Genomic DNA, 18,221 nt, shown 5'->3' on the forward strand with positions numbered 1-18,221 from the left:
TGCTTCCCATCCTAAAAGTTGAATGCTGCTAAACTTTGCTTGTGGTTTAATTGGATTTCACAATCTCTCCCTCTCTCTCTCTATGTGTGCGCTCTCTCTTTCTATTAGTCTTTAGGCTCTTCGTATCATGCATGGATCGACCGAATGGCCTAAATATACTTCACGTAACTTACAACATTAATATGGATATATATATATACACACACATAGAGAGAGAGAGCGGGGCTTTAGAGTTTTTCACATTCCTGTTTCAGTTACAATATATGACGTAACCGTTGCGTCTCAAAAAATCTAACTACTCATTAACCACCCGAAGGCATCCCTTCATGTCATGGGAGACCTTCCCCCCCCTCTCTCTCTTTGTATGTCTTCTTATCTTATCCAACCGTTAGTCTTATAGAATCCAACATTAGATAGAGAGGAGTAGAGCAAGAACCACGCTCCCAACATTTAATACCATCATCCGTTTCCACCCCTTCAACGCCTCCACTCTCAATAACTTCCACACTCTATAAGACCCAGAAGAATGCCAGCATCTAAAGCAGTGCGTTAGAGAGAGAGAGAGAGAGAGATGGACTTCTTTGTTTTCAGTCTTTTTGTTGTGGCTTGTTGCAGGATCTTGAGTTGTCAGGGAACCCAGTTGCAGTACAAGGATTTCATTTCTTGGGATGACTTCAGTGCGGAGAATTACTCCGGGAACTTCAACTTTAACGACGGGGCTCACAGTCGGGTCATCTTGGTGTCGCAGGATGGGAGCGGAGATTCGAAGACGGTGCAGGGAGCGGTGAATATGGTTCCAGATGGTAATAGGGAGAGAGTGAAGATATTTATTTCTCCAGGAGTATATAGGTGAGTGCTGTGTTACTCCTAGCTAGAAATGTAATTAGGTTTATAAGTGAGCGCTGGTGATTTGGTCAGTGAGTTCTGTTTTGGCCAGTGCTTTATACTCAATTTTCTTTTCGTTTAGCTTGGTTTGAGTGTTTTTACTTTGTTTTGTTCTAGGCTTTTTAAATTTGTGATGTGCGACTCTTTTCTCCGTAGTAGTTTGCATTGTCAAACTGTTCTACTTTTTTTCCTCCTTCCTTTGTGTCAAAAACTTGCAAAGCAGCCTTCCAATTGAGAAGCCTTGTTAATTTCTGTATTTCATTAGAGCACGGTCTCATCGCCTAGAGGTTCCTCTTTTCCATATATTAACATTACAGAACTTGGATTCTTGCAGAGAGAAGGTGATCGTTCCCATAACGAAGCCTTATATTTCATTCATTGGGAACGGAAGCTCTGAAACTGTTATCTCGTGGCATTCCAGGGCATCTGATCGAGATCACAATGGCCAGATAATTGGGACCTTTTACTCTGCATCAGTTGCCGTGGAGTCCGATTACTTCTGCGCAAATGGAATTACTTTTGAGGTACCCAGAATCCCCAGCGAAAGCTAGATATGCAATGCGAGATGCACACAAAGGAAAATTTCTGACGTTCTTTGGTTCTGATAGCTTGAAATGGATTTGAGTGACAGAACACAGCACAAGGTGCAGTGCCTGGTGCGATAGGAATGCAAGCGGTGGCGCTGAGACTGTCGGGCGACAAGGCCATTGTATACAGATGCAGGATCTTGGGATCTCAAGACACACTCTTCGATCACATGGGCAGGCATTATTTCTTGGAATGCTACGTCCAAGGATCCATTGATTTCATATTTGGAAATGCAAGATCTTTGTATCAGGTTATGTCCGAGCAACAAATCTCTCTCTCTCTCTCTCTTTCTCAATTATGCCAACTTTTTCTCAGTCAGCCATCTATATTAGCATGTGCAAGTTCGCATTATCTTTGTGAATTCAGTCATCGACTGCAGAATTCTCTTAACTCTTTCGACATTGAATTGGTTGGCATAAATTTTTCTATAAAGCAGGATGTTCTCCTTCCAAGTTTGATTTTTAAATTTTGATTTTGTTTTTTTAAATTCAACAAGTCATCAGTAATGTATGCTGAAGAATGGTTGCTGCTAGTTTCATACCCTGAGTAGGATTATTTATACTGATTTAGATCAAAAAAATCTGTCACTGTTGTACGGGTCGATTGGAGAACAGTGAAATGCTCAAATTGTTCTGCTTAGATCTTGTGGTCTTGGATATCTATCTATTCATCGATGTCTTGATGTGGAGCAGGGCTGCACACTTCATGCAGTTGCAATGAGCTATGGAGCAGTCGCAGCTTCTCAGAGGAATTCACCAAAGGATGATTCCGGGTTCTCTTTCCTGGACTGCAGGCTGGATGGCTCTGGGATTCTGTACTTAGGGAGAGCTTGGGGACGGTATGCAAGAGTGGTCTATTCTTACTGCCAACTGGAAGGCATCATCATCCCTGAAGGATGGAGTGACTGGGGAGATCCATCAAGGACAAGGTATAAGCATCTCTTATATATATAAAAAAGGAGGCCAACGGCAATTAGGAGAGGGATAGTTAAAAGCAACAACCATGTTATTAAAGTGCCATTGCCATTCATTAAAAACTCCACAGGATAATCTTGTTTACTAGTGTAATAGGCCTTTGAGGCAGCTTATGTTAGTTCATTCACTCGAAACCAATTTTGACTCTAAGAGGACTTGACTGATCTCAATTTTGCAGGACAGCATGGTTTGGAGAGTTCAATTGCAGTGGTAAGGGTGCCAATTTGAGAAAGAGGGTACAATGGGCAAGATCACTCAACTACGATGAAGCACGGCCTTTCCTAGATCGGAATTACATTCATGGCAATCAATGGCTTCGATTGTAGTTCCTTATTTTTGAGCTGATCTTATAATTTTGTGCTGTTTCACCTTCCAGGCATATCCCTGAAAGTGTATGTACCAAGTCCATACCAATTGATGATGATAGTTACCAATCGACGAAATCATGTACCGGTCATCATGATGCTATCTTTTGCTGACATCAACAAGGGACTTCACAATCTCATGTAACATAGCCCAAACCATTCAGTGTGATAAACGAAATGCTCATCATGAGTCTGTTAACCATTTCAATCAGAGTAGTTGCAAGTCTGGAAGAAAGAAGGAACAGAGCATGGATGCTGTGACACCCTTCCTAGTGTAGGTAATAACATCAGCATGGAGCCTTTCCTTAAAAGAAGAAAAAGAATGAAGCCATGTGGCAGGATAAATGATTTGTAGAAGTAAATGAATGCCAGGGACTTTATTGCAAGACTTTAAATGGAAGGGGGATGGGTATAATGTAAAAAGAAACAACTTGTCCCTACCAATTCCCAAACCACAGTATATATGCCTGACAAAAGGAATCCGTGACTCCAATGAGGATGGGTATAATGGATCCTGACTCATCAAATTTAAATGCTAAAAATAAGCGCTTGAATCAAACTAAATACTACCACTACATCTGTGACAAGAGAAGTAACATTAGGTGATCACTTCACTGACCATAACATCCAGTCACAGCTGCCGAGCCGCTAATGCAAACATCCAACATACTTCTGCAGTGGACAATGGCTTTCAGGATAAAGATTTGTGGCAGCTTACAAGGTTCCACAAGTTCAGATAAACTTCACCTGTCTACAGATCAACAAATTGGTCTCTGTTGTACTTCAGACATTTTCCTAATTTAGCTACATAGTGCTGCAGTTAGGGCCAAAAATGATGAGATGGCACCAAGGATCACACAGAGAGACGAAAACATAAACTGTCAACAGAAAACAAGATACGGTTAGTTTCATATATAAAATTACCATGAAAAATTAATGTAGGCTTGGATTATATTCCCATAACACCCATGACAGGGGTACCTGGAAGCACTAGTGGCACAATTTGAACAAAGCCGGAAGAGGGGCCATTTCTTACCAGATACTCAAGGTCTAAATCTGGAATTAAATTGCTAGATAAGATGGCAAAAGCTTAAACTTCAAAAGCTACAAAGAATGCCAAGTCTTCAGTCAGTTCACCTCCATTGTTGTCCTAATTACAGTGCAGTTAATTTGGCCCCAGAAAGTAACATCATCGTGATTATATATGATATTCTATACGCACACGTTTACATACAAAAAAATTTAAAGCAGGCCTGGTCCAACCTCATTTGCCAGCCTTCAACTCTAGTCACCACTTATGCCTGGCTTTTCCTCAAAGTCTTCCTCAGAACTTTCATCCCTCAGCCGCTTTCTTGAATTAACTCGCTTCATGTTTACATCAGTTTTATCACTCAAGCTGGTTTCTGCTTGTTTATCTTCTTCATTTGAATCCGCTTGTGCAGTGATGACATCTTGGTCTGACATTGCAGAACTACCTGATTCCGAAAGCCAGTTGAACAGTCCCAGACAAGCATTTGATGCATGTTGCTTATCAAAATCAAGCATATGTTGCAAGAAGACAGCAAGTGGTCGATAAGAAAATTCCAAATTTTGATTGCATATCATGGTTGGTTTGTATATATTTGTTAAAAACTAAAAGGTTATGGAAGGTTTTTGTTCATCTTTATGTTATGTACTTTCATCTAAGATTCCAGGAATTTTCCTTCGTGAGTGATAAAGGTGCCTAATTAGTTCACATCCTACACTAGTACCTTGTCTGCATGAGCCAAATCATCAGAACCTTGATAAATCATCTAGCCTTGTCCTGACAATTTTGTTTCGGATTTATAGATCCTAATGTGCAGCTGCCTGAACCTTGATAACATGGGATAACTTGTTCCCAAGTACAGATTATTACATAAACTGGCCTTAGATCAACATGTCCTCCGAATTATTGATGCAAAAGTCCAGACAACAAAACATAAATGCAGTCAAGATAATTATTTCACCAAATTGGCTAGCTAAGTATGCAAATCAGACTTAACAGACATCCAGACTGCAGAATGATTTGAGAGCGTGAAAAGGGAGAGACAGTCCAATTTTTCTAGATGATAACAACCTAGGATGTGCTTGAAAAATGTGAATGTGGTGAAGAAGATAAGAAGTGCTGAAATCATTACTTAATGTTATTATATCAGATAAGCGTTATAACATTAAACTGTAAGTAGAAAGTATGGTCTTTTGTCTGTTTCAGTTCGCACAGGGTCAGAAACATTTGACGAAACAGGTTGAAAACAACCCAGCAGGAAGAACACCAATGCCAACTGGTCTTGGTTGATTTCAGATAGTTTTAGCTTGGTTTCGTAGTTTTAGAAATCTGTGTTATATGTGAAGTGAATGTAAACGTGTCAAGTTTCAAACTAGCCCATTAAAAATTTCAAATGTATCTTTCAAGTTAAAGATTACTGAGGCAAGCATGTACGAAGAGCTATACTGTAACTACAATCTTGAAATACCAATTTGTCAGCCGAGTAACATCATGTAAAAGTTGTTTCACAAGTAATGAGATGATTGCGTGACTCTTCTCCTGAAAGATATTTCCTATCCAAAAGCTATACAACTTTTCTGTTTTCTGGGAAGGTTGACATAAAAAGGGCCTTTTTTCCCTTTTTTTTTTATTTGGAGGGCGGGTGGGTGTTGGATTTGTGTCAAGTGGTCTGAAGGCAGGGATCCATTCCTACAGAATACAAACTGACAAACATAAAATCTAGCGAGACAGGTGTACCAAATTAAATAAACCTTCAATCAATTCCTAAAAAATCCGCTTTCTGGGATTACTAATCCACAACGGCCTCTTTCACAAAAAAACTTATATTTTTGTAACTAGGGTTCATCCATTAAGCATTCCCCAATCAAAAGTACTGCACTGAACATGCCACATTGGATTAAGGTTGCTACTTAACAACCTTTAGATTTCTTCTGATCAAAAGTACAAAACAAAGATCTGAACAACACTTTGTGGTTATTCCCTAACCAACAGTGACGACAATCCAGGAATTCCCAAGTCAGCAGTCAACGAACTGGACTTACCCTACCTTGCTTAGCTTGGTGAAATTTTCCACAAAGGAAACTGAAAGTGGAGAGAATGACCCCGCCAAGATGCACCCTAAACCAGCCTCCAGCTATAAAATTCCAAAACCTCATCCACCACAACCTGCTACTATGACCATGAAAATAGAGTCCTTGAGCAAGCCGTCTCCTCAGACCACACAGTCAGTGAAGACGGTGATCGATGAAGAGAAGTAGTCCACTGCTAGGCCGAGAGAAGCTGCTAAGATACATCAAAGATATAATCAAGATACAAAACGACCCACTCCAGACATCATTGGAGATCATGCCCTCTACTAGCTTCCTGTCCAGTCCCTTCTCCACTTCTGCTCGATCCCCGCAGTCCAGAACAACCACATCCCTTCCTCTTCGCCCATGCCCAGTCCCAACCCTGCAGGGCCTCTTCTACCCCACGTCCTCTCAGAGCCAATCCACAACTGAAAGGTGCCCTCGTGCTCATCTTCCAACCTTCTATGTTCAACTTCTGTGTCGATTACCACCTGATCTGCACCAAGCACCACTTTGAAGTTTTCTCCTCAAAGGCAAATGGCGTACATCAAATGTTGTACTTCCAGAGAGGGCCCAAATGCTGCGGAGAGCTCCTGGTTTAGCATGGCTGTTAGTGGGGTGGCACCAACAAAGATACCGTAGTCTCCTATTGTGGATAAGCATCATGTCATAACTCCATCTTCAGTAGCAACTGGAGAATGGTCAGGTTGGGAGATCGGAGAGATGGATGGTAAGATATGCACCGGAATGGCAAAGGGGAGAGTCGAAATTCACATACTGGAGACGAGTGGGACATCTTGGTGGAAGATGGGTTCTCTGGATGCCGTGGGGGACCCATGGCCATTGGTGGCTGAGGGAAGGGAGGACATGATGATTGTATGGGTGAAAAGGAAGGGTCACCGGGATTAAGGTGGTGAGTGGGTGGATAAGGGTGCTTGGTGAAGGCGCATCCCTGAGCAGCATTGAAGGTAAGATAAACCTCCACAGCCTTGTCTCGGTAAGGGAGTTGCATTCTGCTAGATGATGCATAACTCCCCTACTTCGTTTGAAGGATGCAAAAGCTTTTAGAGAAAGTACACTCTTTGACAGGAAAATCAAGGGACTCATTGCTTCTCTTCATTCAGGCTACAAGTCAGTAAGCATATTGATCTCATGAAGCTTGTAAAATCACTTTTGAAATCAGAGGAGAATGTAAATTTATTAAGTTATAAGATAAATTAAATCCTTTAAATACGTCAACAGAGATTGCATGAGAATGAGGAAGAAAGAGGAAGGGCGATGAATTTACCTTTTGGCTTGAAATAACAAGCCCAATTCTCGTGATTCCTCTGCAACAAATTGCCACGGTCAGATTTTCATTGGAGAACTATATCACAAATTATTCAAATATGGCAACCTTCAAACTGACACATAAGCTCAAAAAAACAAGGGTGAAGCTTCATGCAGGCCATACCAAAGAGGAGGAAATCATGAAAATCCCACGCATTAGCAACATTTCTTCAAAGGCAGGAAGCAACCAAAAGAACTCACAAGATAAAAATGCTCAATTTTATGCAGAGATTCCAACTAGAGGATGGGATAAAAAACTTGCAGTTGAATATGATATAAACAATTATTATCTCTCAGCATGAGGAAGTTACAACAAAAGCCTCAAAATGCTGGGCAACCATAAAGAGAGCCCTATACTCCGTAAAAGTATAAATAATCAAGAGATCCATTGCAAAAAAAAAAAAAAAAAAAAATCTCATTTGTTTGCCATTTCATCATGATTTGCACTTTTTATTGTCGAATACTTGCATGTTATGCTACATCAAGGTCCAATGAGTCCAAGATATATGAGAACTGCCAGAATTATATTAAATAGCAGAAACTTTTATTCACATATCCTTCATCTATTTCTTGAAGTATTCTTAAAACTGCAAATAAACAATACTTTGCTGGCACTATCTGAATAGTTATAATCTGGATCAGCCAAGTCACCTGCATCCTATTTCATTATTTTCTTAAATAACCAAAAACGCAAACAGAAAACCAGTTGTCTTTAGATAAATTAAATATATCAGCAAGCTTTCTCACACCTAGTCTGCTTGATAGCTTATTCACATACAAAATTTGGACGCTTTTGACAAATATATAATAGCCATGAGCCATGTCTAATAATTTTTACAGGACAACATAATGCAGCTTTCAAATGCAATGTGCAGTTTCCAGCCATGGAAACACCATTAGCCTTCTCTGGAATCACGACTAGTTCCCAAATTCCATAAAGGCCCCTAGTACAGAAAAATCAATCTACACATACAGGATTTTGTCCCTTAAATTTTTAACCTACGCAACTCTCCATTAATCTCCATGCCCTCTCGAAAATATCAAACAAATAGTAATTCTGTTAGGTCTGTGTTTAAGAAAATAACTTCTTTATGCTTCATGGTGCTTAAAAGGACATGCTAGTGCATGAAACTCCCACAACTGCAAGGATTCGGAGAGGGTTAGATATACACAGTCTTACCCTTGCGTACAGAGAGATGGTTTCAATATTTTAAACCCGTGACATCCAAGTCACAATGAAGTAACCTTACCGTTGCGCCAAGGCTTGCCCTCTTATGGTTAGTGTGCTTATGATCAATAAAATGTTAACAACTTACCCTACAATACTTGCATGTCTAAAACAAATTTATGCATAACTAGTTAAATGGTAACCACAATATTTTGTTCGCCTTCCTTAAAAGTCCAACAATTTCAAAACTTACTCCAAGTGGAAGGAATGGAAGACTGCGATTTCATCTTTAAGAATGAAGCAATGTCTATTATTCCAAATGAAAGTAATCATATATTACACAGTTGTTTGGATCCAATTTGATATACCTGGGATATAACGGATGCTTGAATCCATTACCTGACCCATATATAAAATGTTACGATGTGATTATATTAAAAACAAAATTACATATGATATGATCAGAATTTTGAGACGCGGCCTTAATCCGAAAAAAAATAATCAGATATAGCAGAATGAAAAATGGTCAAATACAGGGCTAAAGGTTGAAAGCACAATTTTTTTTTTAAAAAGGAAAGATCATGAAGGGAAAAAGATATTTGATTAGCTCCAGCAATTTATCCGTAAATAAGAGCAGCGAATCCCCGCTTGTATACATAAAGATACTTCTGCTTTCCAAACAAAGAAACATGTTTAAACTTCCTCCCGGGGAAAAAAAAGATCTGTATACAAAGATTTTTGAGAAGCAGGGTCAGTCATTTAAAAGAAAGAATATGTCAAATGTAAGCTTATGGCATCATTCAGACATGTTTATCTGAAGCTTGCCTCACCACACACCTTGAGGATCATGGGTGAGGTTAGTGACACCCCTGCATCTATAGACAAACTCAACTTAGTCTTATGTCTCGTATGGGAAATAATACCTATAGGCCTTGATTATCTCCATAACCAAGGGAATGGAGGGTTTTGTTATTAGTAATTCTTACATAACATTATATAAAGAATCTTGGTCAATATTATAAATAGAAAGTTATTCTATTTTAAAATAATGTTGCTAACTATTAGATGTCCATATGATGTTGCAATTCATGTGAGAGGGGGAGAGGATTTAGGCGCCGGGTACCAATGGAGGGAATGGCTGAAGGGAGGACACAAAGGATCGCCAAATTCTATTAAAAATCCTAAAATACACCATAAAAGATATCCATCCTAAAAAAACGGCTTAGTCCCCTTTCCTCAAAAGAAACTAGTGCAGAATCTCCTCCTTGCCACCCAACATTTCCAAGGAACTAGATCTCGCATCCAAAATTCCTCCATTTAGTTGGCAGGGCCCCGCACATTTTATTAGTCAAACTCAATATTAAAAAAACACTACCAAGTGTCCTTCTATATAAATTTTCAGTTCTTCCCCTTTCCCTTTCCCTCCTTGAACAGTGCCACAGTTTCATTGGAAAAACCGTTCTCTTCATTTCGTCAAGAACTAGAAAAAAAAAGAAGGAATTATAAATTGAGAAAATGACAAGCTATCGTGGTGCATCTTAAATGCACTAGAGTGACTAGACTAAAACAGGGGTACATTAATATTACAAAGATACGATAAAATTGAACATTATTAGGGAGCTAATACATACCTCAAAAACTCCAAGAAAAGAAAAGAGAAGATTATTACAAATGCAGAAGTAAAAAATATGCTCATGTTTATAAAGCATATTTTAAAAAATAATGCCGTGAAAACAAGCAATATCTACCAATAAACAAATCAAAAGTAGAATATACATAAGACCATACATCAATAACTAGGAGGATGTAAGCTCACAAGCCTATTATTAAAAATTTCCCATCTGCTAAGAATTAGTGACTAACGGCATCAGGAATATCAAATGGTAAACATTTCCATAATTGACTTTGCACATGAACAACATAAGCAAATGCAAAGCTATGGTATAAAGAAGCAGAACTTGACAGTCCTTTTTTTTCTGCCCTAAATAATTAGTATCATAATGAAATAAGAAGGAACCGACAAGGAATAAAATAATACAAGCCGAGGCACTACCAACAACGTGATTACAAACCTGTTAGCCATCAGAAAGACTAATCCATTCCCTGATCATCCACTTTTGTCACTAACTCATTGAATTATATAGTTCTTTGAAGAAAAAATTCTTTGAACAGGAAAGCAAAATTTTTGTGCCAGAATTTCTTGTGTTATAGGGGTTCAGATAAGTCGAACAAGTGTATTGCCACCATATATTACATGCAAAGAGTGAAAATATGTGAAATAACCACCCATCATCATTCGCAGACATCAAAATATGGTAAATTGAGTGAATGAGACCTTGTTTCCAAGTCCAATAAATTATAGCAATAATGGTCAGCTCTTAACCAACATAGGAGTTCCGGTATTGAGCATAGAGATGAGTGTTTTTATAGAGATGAAATTGTTCTTTATCTATACAGCATCCCTAAGATTGAAATAACTCCGCATTAGAAGTTGTCTTATGATTCAAAAACTTGAGGTTGCGCTAGAGATGAATGGGCTTTTCAATATACAAGAAACTAATATCTTTGATTCAGCACTATTTAACAGATTAAGTTTAGATTCCCCATATCACTTGCTACAAAATCCCTTATCACAATTTTGTTTTGCGTGTGTGTATCCGTTCACTCATTCACATAAAGCCATTGTAATTCTTGCTTTGCAGTTTTAAAGTTTCAGATTCTTTTCAACTTTTAAATTTTGGGTTTGGTATTGGGCTCAGATTTAATTTTGTAATTGTAAATGTCATGAAATTTTTACATAAGCTACAACCAGCTTCTAAATGCTCATTCGAACTTGTGTATTTCTCGATTCAGGAGACTGCTTAGCTTTTGGAGATCCTTTGCTCATTTTTAAGTTTTCTAGAAACCAGACTCGCTTAATCCCATTCTCTTTATCCTCCAAGAAGTTGATTTAACTTTCTTAAGCTTAAAATGGTGTGCTTATTACTTTCCTCTATGTTCTATGGATGGCTATGTTTTTGCTTTTTGTTGGATTTTTTTTCTGCGAAAAAACATGGCTGGAAAAAAGTGGCTGGAGAAAAAAGGGCTAAGCGTACTCCAAGCCAATCCTTTCTTTGATAGAAAAATCCACTTTTGTCAACCAGGACAGACACATCCTTTCCATCTTTTCGTCGAGGCCTTTCATAGGCGCTTTTCTTCAGTCTCTCGAAGCCTTTCCTATTCGGAGCTCCTTGCTACAAAGCAAACGTACAAAAACTAAAGCAGCGGATTCAGTAGCATCAGCTGCAATAAGGGCTCGGTGTCATTATGTTAGCTCACCTCCTTTTCAGGGAGAGCTAATGCTTATGCTTGTTGGGTATTTTGGTTTGACGCTGCTTCACACCCAAAAAGAAGCTAACATTTTTTTGGGTTAATTCTACAATGTGCTAGAAACCAAGAGTGAAACATCTCTTAGTAATATTTATGTACATTTGACAGGAATTTAATGTCTTAATTTTTTACTTGTGGCATGTCTTTACTTTGATCTGATATCTCATTCTTTGGCATCAAACAAATATGGGGGCAAATTGGCATCGAAGCAGTGCTAATCCAACCACGAGGGCAGCTCTACCCTTCATAATCTTAATCATATGTATTCTTCTTATTTTCTCATGCACTTAACTTCTCACATTATATCGATCCCATTCTCCAGGTCAACTGCTTCACTCTACTTTAGGAATTAGGACTTGATACCGTATCCTTTCATGACTACTCAGAATATCAATTTGAGCCCTCAACTCAAATAATCTTGATCATGGAACAATTTGCGTTATCACATTACATGCCCTCATTTGCCTAAACCTTCCCAACTTTCTTATTTGAAGTTGCTCTGGTGGCTTTCATTTGAATAAGTAACAAGATGTCTTGACATAGGTGGTAGTTGTGAAAAATGAAATGAGGTGGCTTGAACAACATCAAAGGAAGGCCTGGCAAATGGGGATCGATAATACCAACCCCAAATAACTAGGACAAGCTTGATAATTATGGTTATGCTTATCGAGCTGTCAGAATACCGTGCTCCCACACTGCCAAAATGCTAAATCATTGTCTTTGTCAATAAATAACATTCGTTATGTTGGTAAATAACTTCCATACTACATTGATATCCTTTAAAGGGGCTCGAACCATCTTTTCCCTTTGCCCTACCCTTTTTCTTGGTGTTCTTTGCCTCTTGCTAGCAGTATAGAGTGCAATCGGTAATAAGAGGTATTACCTATTCATCATGGTACATGGCTTCATAAGCTTCACAATTTACAATGGTAAATTATTATCAATGTTTTTTTCAAAAAAATATTATCAGTGGAAAATGGGTAAAAAGAGAGAAAAGGATCCAGGGGTATTCCTCATTCAAAATAACAGCCATATATTTGTATAAGAGAGAAAACAGGCAATTCTAACACTGTCCTGACCATATTTGTATCAGAGAGAATACAAGTAATTCTAACACTGTCCTAAGGAGACCCCCCCCCCCCAAAAAAAAGAAAAACACCCCACAAAAAAAAAAAAAGAAAAAACTGGTTGGTGTTATATCAGAACCTTGCTGACGCTTAATAGCAGAAATCAGCTGCAATCAACATTAAAATTTTGCACAGATTGTAACATAACCATAATGTAGGTACAAAACAAAGCAATGACATCTCCTTGTTATATGAGTCGCTTCCATTGACTGACTGAAAAGAATGGACATTTTTCCTAAGGACCTGGTAGCTCAGTAGATTCATCGTAACACCAGGAGATGCACGAATCCCACAAGAAACACTTGAAAGTTGTTTGAATGAAAAATAATCCATGCAAGAAGAGATTATGAGACATAATATAAGATTGAAGAAGGTAACAAATTATCCAGGCTGGCGTGCTTTGAAGGGCACCATGCAGCTAACCTACAAATTTGGGAAAAGAATAATCAAATGCCTTTGTAGGAGTTGATGGAAGAATATCAAAGTTGAAAAATTTTAGAATCTTACGGTCAGACCCATCTTGATGTGGGTTCAGAACAGATCCAGGAAGAGCAGCAGCAGGCAGCAAGTCATAGCACTGTTTGGATAACCTGATGCAATCCAACCAGTGTAGCACCTCTGCATTTGGATCCCTCTCCACCACCACATCCCTCACTGTAATCTGTAGCATCCCCCTATAGATTGTGATTCTCCCCCTGACTCTAACTAGCTCCCCCAGCTGAACTATCTCAGATTGCTTCAGTGCCATTTCAGCCATAAGTTCGAGATTAGATGAACCATCATGGAAAGTGAGGTAGTGGTGGTTGAGCCAGAGGATGCAGGGGATGCACCCACTCCCATCATCCACCAGGAACCTCAGAAATTTGTCCTTGTGCTCACGGCTCACCACCATGCCTACAGTTTCAGCACGAGATATAGGCCTTCCCTTCCGGGTGAAGCAGGGAGGGTTTGAGGGCCAGACAGTTAAGGAGAGGAGATCAGAGGCCATAAGCTTGACATGAACAGTTTGGATTGGATCCATGGTAGTAGCCTTGATTTGTTTAGGATCTGAGCCAAAAATCAAGTTCTTATAACGATAATAAGAAATATTCTCAACCATATACATAGATATATGTAGGGATGTTAAGAAAGAAGAATTCAGAACAATAAAGAAGAAAAAAGAGAATGAGATAGAGAGGGTTGGATTGCTCACTGTTGGAACTACGAGGACTTCTTTTTTTCTTCTGTGCAAAGCATAAAAAAGCAATTAAATGCAAAAAAAAGAAAAATAAGAGGGAGTCCGAATTTAGAGCAAGAAATCAAAACTATCAAATCACCTAGAAGAAAACATTTATTTATAACCAAAGTACAATTAAAAGTTTTGTTCCACAAAACTCAGAGTGATGCAAGGGGCAAAAGAACTTGGCAAGTCAATGCAGCATAGACCTGCTGTGAAATTTGTTAATTAGAATTATCCATAAGTTTGTTAAAAGCTAATGCAACACATGAGAGTGGACAATCAGCTAAACAAAGAAGTACTTGATACAATTTGCTTCATGATCTAGAAGCCAGAAATTAAAAGAAAGAGTGAATAAACAAAAGCAAACATGCTACGAAATGTCATCAGAGTGCAGTCTTTCGCGTAACCACTTACATCACAACCCCGAAAAGTAGAACAATCAAGTGGACAACCCGAGTGGTTAGTACTTACTGTTATAACCATTACTTAGACGAAAGTGAAGAGAACAAAAAACAATGGATAAATTATAGTTTAAATTTTCCATAATTCATTGCCCACTCTTTTCCAAAGATCAATTTTTTACTAAGATGCTGAACTTTGAACCTTTCACTTTTAAGTAAAGAGAGAAGATTAGTTAATGTAAACTTTTCTTTTCTAACAAAGGCCGAGTGGTTTTGCCTCCCTCTTCAAAAAAATAAAATAAAAAGTAAGTAAAGAGAGAAGATGAACTCCTAAACCCCAAAGCTATTTCCCCAATTCCCAAACTCAAAAGAAAACAGAAAAGTTGGGTTACATGAAATCTCGAGAGAAAAATCTCCAAATACGGAAACAAATGAATCAACTATCTAAATCTCATGATTCACTAGCATATATTAAACTACATATAACCCAGAAGACAACTGCCTCCCAAAATGGTGAATTAGATGGTGCAATGGAGGAGATAATACCTTATCCGATGCTCTCGGAGGAAGATTTGCGAAATCTAAGGCATTCTTGCAGTCGAAATCCAAAGCTCAAATTTGCGAAAAATGGGGAAGAAGAGGAAGAGCGATTTTGATGTTCTATCTCTAAAACCCTAGGATTTGCGTCGGCAGCGGGAACCCTTTACCACGTTTTCCGGCCCGACCGCGACCAGTCGGACGGGAAACGCTGCAAACCGGCCCATTCCCCGGTCCGGTTCTCTCTCTCTACCTCTGTCGTTTGCTGATCAAGCAAACCAAATTCTAATTCGGACTCTTATAAAAGTTTTAAACAAATAGAAGAATAATTTTATTTTATCCGTTCATCTAAAGGTTAGTTCCCTTTTGATCAATCATTTAAGGATGAATATATTTTAGAAACTTAAGGAATTAAAAAATTCTAGTTTACTAAAATTGCAATCTTTCTCACATAAATGTAATTTGTTTAGGAGTTGAGATATAGGTAGCCTCCATATACTTATAAATGTACGAAAGGTATCATATCAAAAGTTTTGGGCAAATTTTTAGTATCTTTCAAATGCTCAAAGTAAATTGCACCATGGATGATGGATGACTTAAAACTTATTCTATATTTTGCACGAGCTTTAAATAATGCTTTGATAGTTTCTTTCAGTGTCTGATTTCTCCTGAGTATCTTTTTCCCCCAGCTCCAGATTCTTTGTCAAGTTTTAGCCTTATTTTGAACCTATTCTTTTTTATGAGCATGTCCCGTTCCCTGCCAATTTTATTTTGCTTCCTCGGCATGCACATTTATACTCAGCACCTCCATTCTCTTAATTTTACAACTAGTGCATTAGGAAGCCTGTTTTCTTTACAAATTACTTCAGTCATTAGTCATTACACTTGATTTTATAATCTTTGACTTCTCTGATGTCATTAGATTCTCCAGTTTGCTTTCCTGGTACAACAAGTGAGAGCATCAGTGTAACCCCTGTAGATCAGCTTTTGCATTTCAACTCAGTTACAGCTATATGAAGGGAATGCATTTTTGTAGCAAAAAAAAAGAGGGGGGGGGGGGGGGGGGGGGGGGGGGGGGGGTGGGTTGGGGAAGAAGAGAGACACAGAGCAAAGTGAGAGATTATTTTATTCCTAGAGTTGGGTTTCATTGTCTGGCTGCTCCATATCAGATCCTTTTATTACAGATTATGTATGAGATCCTTTTTTTTCATACATGGACAACCATGATGAGTTTAAATTGGAGGGTTATGGGTGGTGTGCATCACATACATGTTGATACAGGACTATCTACAAAATAGAATTTTGCCAACAAAATCTTCTTTAAGATAGATATATTTATCTGGCTAAATTACAATCATGAAATGCTATAAAGAGAAGCAAAATATAATTCTCTTATATTAATGGTGCCATTGTCTAGTTAGAATGGCTACTGAGATAACTATTATAGAAAAGAAATAAAAAAATTATAGAAGAGATAAAAAATCTGTCTCACTATGTATCGCTGCAAATTCTATTGAAACCCTACAAGGGGAAAGAGAACTTTGCAAAGTTCAATTTGCACATTTTGATAGTTGATCTCTTTTTCTAAATTTAGTTCATCCTACGCTTGAGAAATTATGTTTCCATTCAACAATTTCTTTTTATGAGAAAAATCTGCTTGCTAGCCTTTGCGACAACTATTATTTTGTCTCAATTGATATAAAACAGAAAATGGTTTCGATCATCACATATCACAATCACAATATCTGGTGGATGGTGAATGAATATCATGGTAAAAATCTTAGGATTCTCTCTCAATTATAGCTAACTTCTATTTGGCAGCCATCTTTTTTTTTCCTGGGGGATGTTAGGTTTTCTGCTCAATCTTTTTATAAAAAAACACATGAAAATAATGGCACTTTGGTTCAAACAATCTTTTCCTTAATCTAGAGTCAAAAAATTTTAGGATTCTCTTTCAATCACAGCTAACTTCGAGTTGGCACTAATCCTTTTATAAGTTTAATTGGATCCTACTAGAGTTTTATTTGGTTGTTAGGTTTTATTCTCATCTTCCATAAAAACACACCCCAAAACAATGACAGTTACGTTCAAATAATCTTTTCCCAGAAGTGATGCTAGATTGCGAAGGATGTGCCGTTAATATCGAAAGATAGAGAGAGAGAGAGAGAGAGAGAGAGAGAGAGACCTTGTCCGCTCTGAAACGGACCATCGTCCTCCGTTTACCTTTGGTAGCGCGAATCCTAAAGACGTGGGGGGGAAGTATATCCAAAGTCCTACTCCGCGTCGACTTCGGACGATCAGAATTCGTGTCGATCAGGGCGTCGGATTCTCCGGCCCTTTCCTAGAGAAATTCGAACTCCTATTACCAGGAAACCCAAACAATCTACCATATAGAGGGGTCCCGGCCGCTACGACTATAGCTACTTAATTCGTTCGTCTTCAGGCTCTCGACCTTCTCTCTTCATGGACATGGAGGAATCCAGGAAGAACAGGTCCCCGAAGAACAACAGCGGCAGCGGCGAAGTAGCGAAAGGCTCTCGCGTTCTATATGATGATCTCTTTCGGTTCAACATCCTCCCAAGGCTGTCCTTCAAGTCCCTCTCCAGGTGCAAGAACGTCTGCAAGGCATGGCACGGCTACATCTCCAACAGCCCGCTCTTCGCCCTCGAGCAGTCCCGCCGCCCTTCCCCCACCTCCTCCGGCTTCGTCTTCCTCAGCTGGCGCGGCCTCGAGTTCCTGTCCCCCCCCGGCACCCCGATCGGCGTCCCCGACCCCTCCCTCTCCATCCTCAGCTCCCATCGCATCAGCCTCGTCGGCTCGACGAACGGCCTCCTCTGCGTCTACGTCCACGCCCTCTACTTCAACTTCCTCTGCGTCCTCAACCCGGCTACCGAGGAGTACGAGCCCATCCCTCAAAGCAAGCGCCGTCGCTATGGTGTCGGGCTGGCCTTCGACCCCTCAACCTCGCCGGCTCATTATTCCTTGGTCTACCCCAAACGGGATAACGTCGAGGGCGCTGTCGATGAAGTCGAGTACCAGTTCGTGGTCTTCTCTTCTTGTACGGGCGAGTGGGTGCAGTCCAGCCAGAAGGTCGCCGTCGGTGGCTTCCGGTGGCGTCATGGGACTCCAGCGTTCGCTGGAGGAGTCTTGTACTGGGACTGCG

The 18,221-nt window shown here is 39.3% G+C and overlaps 2 protein-coding genes across 8 annotated transcripts; one reads left to right on the forward strand and one right to left on the reverse strand.

Moving 5' to 3' along the window:
* The first annotated feature begins 303 nt into the window (after positions 1–303).
* QRT1 (Pectin lyase-like superfamily protein) lies at positions 304–3,027 on the forward strand. 3 transcript variants are annotated; one of them, XM_039127615.3, is made up of 5 exons: positions 304–849; positions 1,220–1,409; positions 1,517–1,723; positions 2,166–2,401; positions 2,631–3,027. In XM_039127615.3, exons 1-5 carry the CDS (start codon positions 572–574, stop codon positions 2,659–2,661), a joined length of 942 nt encoding a protein of 313 aa, XP_038983543.1. In that variant the 5' UTR covers positions 304–571; the 3' UTR covers positions 2,662–3,027. The 3 variants fall into 3 exon arrangements, with proteins under 3 accessions (XP_038983543.1, XP_038983542.1, XP_038983541.1); XM_039127614.3 differs by having other exon boundaries at positions 1,307–1,409; positions 2,626–3,025; XM_039127613.3 differs by having other exon boundaries at positions 2,626–3,024.
* A 9,756-nt stretch (positions 3,028–12,783) lies between these two features.
* On the reverse strand, positions 12,784–15,306 carry LOC120111114 (CST complex subunit STN1-like). 5 transcript variants are annotated; one of them, XM_088700931.2, is made up of 4 exons: positions 15,068–15,306; positions 14,094–14,121; positions 13,409–13,948; positions 12,784–13,324 (listed from the first exon to the last, which is right to left on the reverse strand). In XM_088700931.2, the coding sequence occupies exons 3-4, from the start codon at positions 13,920–13,922 to the stop codon at positions 13,320–13,322; spliced, it is 519 nt and encodes a 172-aa protein (XP_088557057.2). In that variant the 5' UTR covers positions 13,923–13,948; positions 14,094–14,121; positions 15,068–15,306; the 3' UTR covers positions 12,784–13,319. The 5 variants fall into 5 exon arrangements, with proteins under 5 accessions (XP_088557057.2, XP_088557055.2, XP_088557054.2 ...); XM_088700929.2 differs by having other exon boundaries at positions 14,094–14,124; positions 15,068–15,305; XM_088700928.2 differs by having other exon boundaries at positions 13,409–14,121.
* Positions 15,307–18,221: the final 2,915 nt, after the last annotated feature.

The sequence above is a fragment of the Phoenix dactylifera genome, chromosome 7 (assembly GCF_051530095.1).
Source record: "Phoenix dactylifera cultivar Ajwa chromosome 7, Ajwa_hap1_PhDact_Kaust_v1.1, whole genome shotgun sequence".
Taxonomy (NCBI): Eukaryota; Viridiplantae; Streptophyta; class Magnoliopsida; order Arecales; family Arecaceae; genus Phoenix; species Phoenix dactylifera.

Excerpts from the sequence above, each read along its gene's own strand:
- QRT1 (XM_039127613.3), top strand. The coding sequence starts at position 572 with ATGGACTTCTTTGTTTTCAGTCTTTTTGTTGTGGCTTGTTGCAGGATC. Across the intron at positions 1,724-2,165 it reads ATGCAAGATCTTTGTATCAG|GGCTGCACACTTCATGCAGT; the intron begins GTTATGTCCGAG and ends GATGTGGAGCAG. Across the intron at positions 2,402-2,625 it reads GGAGATCCATCAAGGACAAG|GACAGCATGGTTTGGAGAGT; the intron begins GTATAAGCATCT and ends TCAATTTTGCAG.
- LOC120111114 (XM_088700928.2), bottom strand. The coding sequence starts at position 14,006 with ATGTATATGGTTGAGAATATTTCTTATTATCGTTATAAGAACTTGATT.